The sequence below is a fragment of the Tupaia chinensis genome, unplaced genomic scaffold, assembly GCF_000334495.1.
Source record: "Tupaia chinensis unplaced genomic scaffold, TupChi_1.0 Scaffold000628_1, whole genome shotgun sequence".
NCBI classification, from domain to species: domain Eukaryota; kingdom Metazoa; phylum Chordata; class Mammalia; order Scandentia; family Tupaiidae; genus Tupaia; species Tupaia belangeri.
The window spans coordinates 3,224,865-3,231,791 of NW_006160148.1; the positions used below are offsets into that span (position 1 = coordinate 3,224,865).

A 6,927-nucleotide genomic window follows, 5' to 3' on the forward strand; every position below is an offset into this window, starting at 1 on the left:
CCCATTTTCCTCTTGGGATTTTGGGCACACATGCCTGATACGTTTTTTAGGCCACTAGATTCGGGACTTGAACTGTGTGTTCGGCCCTGGGGGATCTAGCTCCCTTAACCAGCACTCCGCTCACTGGCTGGCCCTCATTTTGCTTTTTGTCTTCTCAGATGCATTTAGTAGTAGCAGTTGGCATGTGCTGGTCAGTAGCTTTATGTCACTTTAGAGTTGCTGGGAAGGGCCTGTGACCGTTCAGCACATCCGATGCTGGCCCACGCACGCGCCTGCACAGCACGTGCACACCAGCAGTCCTAGCGCAAGAGGGACGCGCGCACCCACCGTCCCGAGTTAATGACTGTGGGTACTCCCACAAACAGGTTATATGCAGAGGAACCCTCAGATACCCCAGTACAGCTCCCCCCAGCCCGGCTCAGCCTTATCTCCGCGTCAGCCTTCCGGAGGACAGATGCACACAGGCATGGGCTCCTACCAGCAGAACTCCATGGGGAGCTACGGTCCCCAGGGGAGTCAGTATGGTCCACAAGGTGAGTATACCACTCACTGTGGAGGATGGACAGGTAAGGGGAGGGGGTGGTTTCCTGTGCCATAGGCTGGGTACCGCAGGAGAGCCATCTTTCGCCTTAAATGTACCTATCCCAGGCTCTGAAATACAGGGTAGGGCAGAGTTCCATCTTGTCTCAATTTACCCTGTCACCAAGGGAAAGTCTGAATTTCCTTGAGCTTCTGTTTGTCTATAGAATGGGGGTAAGATGTTTAGCCCATGTCTGAGCATGCACAGTTAATAAAATGGTAGCTGTTGGTTATTGTAATAATTTTTTTTAAGTAAATAAGTCCTAATAGAATAGTCCTTTGCTCAAAATCAGTCCTAGTGTATCCAAAGCTGAATGTCTTACACAGAGTGCAGGGTAGGAAGCAGGGTGGAAGGCAGCCTTGCTCCTACCTCCCCTTGACTGTTTTCCCCTTGGTAAGGGGTACCGTGAAGTTGGTCTCTTTCCTCATCAGAATATTGACTGGTTCCCATTGTTCACAATTTCAGAGTTGAGAGAGAATAGCATGTTGGCAGTGAGTCATGAACCAAGTGTTTAACTCTCTCCTTTCCCCCTGCAGGAGGCTACCCCAGGCAGCCAAACTATAATGCCTTGCCCAATGCCAACTACCCCAGTGCAGGCATGGCCGGAAGCATGAACCCCATGGGTGCTGGAGGTCAGATGCATGGGCAACCTGGCATCCCACCTTATGGCACACTCCCTCCAGGGAGAATGAGTCACGCTTCCATGGGCAACCGGCCCTATGGCCCTAACATGGCCAATATGCCACCTCAGGTTGGGTCAGGGATGTGTCCCCCTCCAGGGGGCATGAACCGGAAAACTCAAGAAACTGCTGTCGCCATGCATGTTGCTGCCAACTCTATCCAAAACAGGTAAGGATGGGGGATCATGAAGGTTATCAGTGAAAGGAAATCTATATTTGTAGTCCTTAAAGTCCTTAAGATGTTTCTGGACCTAAAGCAGGGAGGGAATACCCTGTCTTTGTACATGTACACACACACACACACATATATTCTCTCTCTCTCTCTCTCTCTCTCTCAGAATCATCCCTCAGTATCTGCAGGAGTTAAGTTTCAGAACCTACCTCACCCCCCTCTAGGAACAACAAAAATCTTTGGGACCAGCAGTTAGCATAATGGCTATGTTGCTGGACTCCCATGTAATCGACCGCGGTTCGTGTCCTGGACCCTCATGCCGGGCGCATGTGTGTGCATGCCCAAGATCCCGAGAGGAGAACAGAGGAGAAGGGATTGCGGCGTGGCCATCCGGGGTGATTTCTCGCTTTCTGTCTCTCTCTGTCTGGCAAGCACACATGCCCTATAACAAAAACCCCTCCCCCCCCAAAATAAAGAAATCTTTTAAATGGCATAGTATTTGCATATAACTTATGCACATTCTCCTGCATACTTGAAACCATCCCTAGATTACTTATAATGTCTAATACCTTGCAGATAGCTGTTACACTGTCTTGTTTGGGGAATAACGACCCAGGAAAATGTACGTACTCGGTATAGACTACCAGGCAGTTTCGTATGTTTTATTGAGCACTCCTTAAAAACTAGGTTTTCTTTGAAAGAAAATACTCAACAGAATTTTTATTCTTTTTTTTTTTTTTTTTTTAAGAATTATTTATTTGGGGCTGGTGTGGTGGTCACGGTGCTAGACACGCCCACGTGGCCAACCACGGTTTGAATCCCGAACCTAGTGGCTTGCTTTCTCTCTTTCTCTCTCTCTGGTAAAATTAAAATAAATGAATGAATAGATTAAATTTTTTAAAGAATTCTTTAATTTTATTTATTATTATTTTTTTAAAATTTGACCAGAGAAAGATGAGGGAGAGAGGGGAAGCAAGATAGCAAGCCACCGGGTCCAGGACTTGCACTGTAGTCTACCATGTGGGAGTCCACTTCAACCACCATACCACCTGCTAGCCCTCCAAACTGTGTTGTTGTTGTTGTTGTTGTCGTTGTTTTTGGAGAGGTTTTTACTATAGGGCGTGTGCTTCTGCCAGAGAGACAGAAAGCAGGATGTGGGGGATGGCCACACCACAGTCCCCCCTTCTCCATTATCCTCTTGGGATCTTGGGCACACCTGCCCATGCACCCAGCATGATTTTAAGCCACCGGGTCCAGAACTCGAACCGCGGACCATGGGAGTTTAGCAACATAGCCATTATGCCAACTGCTGGTCCCAAAATTACTGATTCTCAATAGGCATCTTGAATTGGTATCATATTTCATGCAACCAAATATCGTATGTAACAAACTTTGTAAAGGATGGGTTAACTTTGATTAGTAAAATATGTCATCAGAGTAGGTACTTTCACTTTGGTTTCTAAAGGATTCTTAATGACACGCGTATCTTGGAACTGTTGGATAAGAAATCAAGAATGGTACAGCTCTAGTTTGGTTTTCCTCCCACTGGTCTCTGTGGTCCTCTGTGTTTGACTCAGATACAGAAATGCAGAAGGCTTATGTCATTAGGGTTCATGACCTTAAGATTCATCTCTTCTGTGGCTGACTTCAGTCAGTATGACGCTGCTGTTGAGCAAGGCTCCGTCTCTGTACTCCATTGTTGTTGGTGCCCACCATTCTTTTTTTTTTTTTGGAGAGATTTTCACTATAGGGCGCGTGCGCTCACCAGACAGACAGACAGAGACAGAGAGACAGAAAGCAAGAAATCACCCCCCAGGGGGGATGGTCACACCGCAATCCCTTCTCCTCCATTCTCCTCTCGGGATCTTGGGCACGCATGCACACGCGCCCGGCGTGAGTTTTAAGCCACCGGGTCCGGGACACGAACCGCGATCGACTACGTGGGAGTCCAGCAACATAGCCATTACACTAACTGCTGGTCCCGTGCCCACCATTCTTAAAGTGACTTTTACCAAGATATTGATAAGCCAAAGGAAAACGGTGGCGATTGACCCAAAGAGGTGGACTTCGTAGAACCTCAGAGTGATAGAAGTGCAGTTAGTATTAGACCCATCAGGAATGAATGCAAAGCTACTTCAGGTGTTATGCTGAGGGGGCCAGTCTGGTTGGGGTTTGGCATGATAAAGAGGGGCACAGTGGAGCATTTTATCTGTCCATTTTATTTTGTGCTGTAGAGAAGGCTCTTAAATGGAAATGCTCCAGACTTTGGACGTGGCTTAGAGGAAGGTAGTACTTGCAAGACCAGTAGGGCTTTGTCCTTTGAGGAGTGTACCCTTTAAAATTGAACTGTTATTTGTTGTACATAACTTGAATCCTTTAAGGAGCTTTAGTGATGGGCAGAAGATTAGTGTGTCTAGGTGTTAGTTCGTGATTTGGGGACCCCCCACCTAGACACTGTCCCTTTAAGTAAGGCTTATTAGATAGTCACAACCCTATTTAGCTCAGGTCCAAATCTGAAAGCTCAATGTGTCTTACCCTTGTTCTCCATCACTCTTTATCTTCTTCCTCAGGCCACCAGGTTACCCCAATATGAATCAAGGGGGTATGATGGGAACTGGACCTCCCTATGGACAAGGGATTAATAGTATGGCTGGCATGATCAACCCTCAGGGACCCCCATATCCCATGGGTGGAACCATGGCCAACAATTCAGCAGGTAAATCCTAGTCATTGCTTACCCCAGGGATTTCTTCAAGTATGATCTTCATATCACAGCTAAATCTGTTGGATTTGAGAGATTTTTGTTTCTGTTTTTTCTCTTCTTCAGGGATGGCAGCCAGCCCAGAGATGATGGGCCTTGGGGATGTTAAGTTAACTCCAGCCACCAAAATGAACAACAAGGCAGATGGGACACCCAAGACAGAATCCAAATCTAAGGTAACTATTTTTGTCATGGCTCATCCCAGCATTGTGTCCTGTTAGGACCCTGACTCGACTCTGAAAAAGCTCCTGTTGCCTCCTCTTCTTATGAAGGGTCCCAGAATGAGAGCAGACTGAATTAGGTCTGAGTTAGCCTGAGGGAGCCTGGTGTAGGTAACCTACTGTTCTCACAGCTACATGTTAGGGAGGGGTTGTCGGCCCTTGCAGGGTGGAATTCTCGACACTGTGTCTGCGGTGCTCAAGCATGCTAGATGGTGCACCATGGGCAGGTAGTTGTCCTTCTCTTCCTGGACCTAACTCACGGCGGCAGGGATGGTGGTTTCTCTGTGCTCTGTGAGGGAGAGATGAGGCAGGTGAGTTTGGGGCCTTGCGTGTTGGATGTGCTGTCTGTTTGACTGTGGAAATCTTGGGACCTACTCAGCAATTGGATCATTTAAAACATTTCTATATAAATAAGGAGGATAAAAATCATTACTACCACCTCCTATGGGTCTTTACCTCTGGCTGCCAACCCCTTTGGCCTCCTGTCTTAGGATAAGATGTAAAAGCCATTTTTCCCTTTATTCATGATAGAGCAGGTGTAAGTGAGAGAGAGAGGGACAGGCGAGAGGACACCCCCACAGGATCCTATCTCAGTTTCCCCTCCTCCAGTCCTCTAGCCTGTTGGAACCTGGGCTCTTCTATGCAAGCCTGGCATGTTTCAGCTGACCAGACTAGGGATTTGAACCGCTGCCACCACGTGGGATTGGCTTCTCATGAATAGCTTCTTACCATTGCACATGAAACCAGGCCCCCTCCCTTTTCTTTTTAAATAAATTTTACCAGAGGATGCATACCCTTGACAGATAGGGGGACAGAGAAAGCACTGCCGTGGGGAACGGTCACGCCATAATCCCTTCTCCACTTCTCCTTCCTTTCAGGATTTGGAGCACGCACACACATGCAATCAAACCGCAGGGCTGACCACATAAGATCCAGATGCCTAACCACTAGGCCATGGGCTACCCCCTTCCTTTACTGAGAGGAGGGTGATGCGCGTTTCATTTCAGGGCATCCTGTCATCTCGAGATTATGGTTTTGAGTTCGAGTTCTCTAAACTTGAGCGTGTCCAGGATCCTAGATAGTGGTGTGAGAGTTCTAGTAGCTTTGATGTCAGGCAGATAAGGGTTCACACTCAACTCTGCTACTGCATAGGATGAGATCTTAGGCATTGCCTCCTTATGCCTGCTTCCTTATCTTTAAAAATGGGGTAGCTCAAAACCCTTAATATGTAAAGGCACCCGGCACAATTCCCAGTTCATTCCACACAGTGATAACTCGCTTTCTTTACAGGAAAAAGGGCTAGCTCCTTCCTGACCCTTCAGCCTTGTGAAGGGCAGGTATTAGTGACCACCCCCGAGCAGGAAATTTGACCACTGCCCTGATCAAGAGACTTCTAAGACTCTTAGCATAGGCTTTGAATCTGACCCGTTCCTATGAACTGTGACCTCCTTCCAGAAATCCAGCTCTTCTACTACAACCAATGAGAAGATCACCAAGTTGTATGAGCTGGGTGGTGAGCCTGAGAGGAAGATGTGGGTGGACCGTTACTTGGCCTTCACAGAGGAGAAGGCCATGGGCATGACCAATCTGCCTGCTGTGGGTAGGAAACCTCTGGACCTCTATCGCCTCTATGTGTCTGTGAAGGAGATTGGTGGATTGACTCAGGTAAGTGCCTAATGCTTGGCTTGGCTTTGGTCTCAACAGCCCTTCTTAGGTGCTCGTTGGCTTCACGTGGTCTGTGCCTCCCGCAGCAGCATCGCCCTGTCTTGCTCTCTTAGTCACGTACTGACAGACAGACGACCAAGGAGCACAGGGCTTCCAGAAGATAAAGCAAAAGTGGGAGGCTGAGCCCTCCCTGGTAGTGTGAGGTGTTAGCGTCAGGTTGACTGTGTGTTTAGGGCCCCACTGGAGTGCAAAGAGAGGGAAAGGCAGTGGGTGTGAGTCCATAGCCAGTAGTTCGGGATAGTAGCAGGGGCAGGTTTGGAGAGGTGGGCCGTTTTTGAATCTTGTCCTAGCCACTTGGAATCAAGTTCAGTCTTAATTTTCTTATTTGTAAAGATGGACAGCGTGTACCCTGCTAGACTGCCAAAGGTTCGAAATAATGAACAGAAAGCTCTCGGCAAGGTTTCTCGTGTAAATAGGCCTGCGAGATGATGCAGAGGCAGTTGGAGTAGCTGTTGACTGTCATTCCAGAAAGCTTCCAGGTGGAAATCGGATTTCAGGAACTGCTTAGCAGCAGTAGCTTATGAAGGAAGGGCTGGCGGGAAGTTCAGTGTTTACCCTGGATGGTGACTTACGTGAATGGGTCAGTCCTTGCTGGGCCCAGAGCCCTGCCCCTGCCCTGATGCCGTTTAGTTTCAGACTCAGAGCAGGAGGCAAGTGAGGGAAGCAGCACTGACGGCACGCCTGGCAGGCTCCGCCGGAGGTCCTGTAGTCACCAGGCCACACGCTGCTGGTGGATCAAGTGTGTGCTGAACTCGGGGTGGGGGGGGGGGGTGTGGAAGGGAGGGAGT

At 48.4% G+C, this 6,927-nt stretch overlaps 1 protein-coding gene across 1 annotated transcript in view; it reads left to right on the forward strand.

The window, feature by feature from the left end:
• ARID1A (AT-rich interaction domain 1A) overlaps nt 1-6,927 on the forward strand; it is a 69,551-nt gene that overhangs the window by 50,319 nt on the left and 12,305 nt on the right. Inside the window, exons 7-11 of the mRNA XM_014591965.2 lie at nt 366-533; nt 1,117-1,429; nt 4,003-4,148; nt 4,260-4,369; nt 5,870-6,079. Coding sequence (XP_014447451.1) covers nt 366-533; nt 1,117-1,429; nt 4,003-4,148; nt 4,260-4,369; nt 5,870-6,079 — 947 coding nt within the window. The remainder of the gene's footprint in view (nt 1-365; nt 534-1,116; nt 1,430-4,002; nt 4,149-4,259; nt 4,370-5,869; nt 6,080-6,927) is intronic.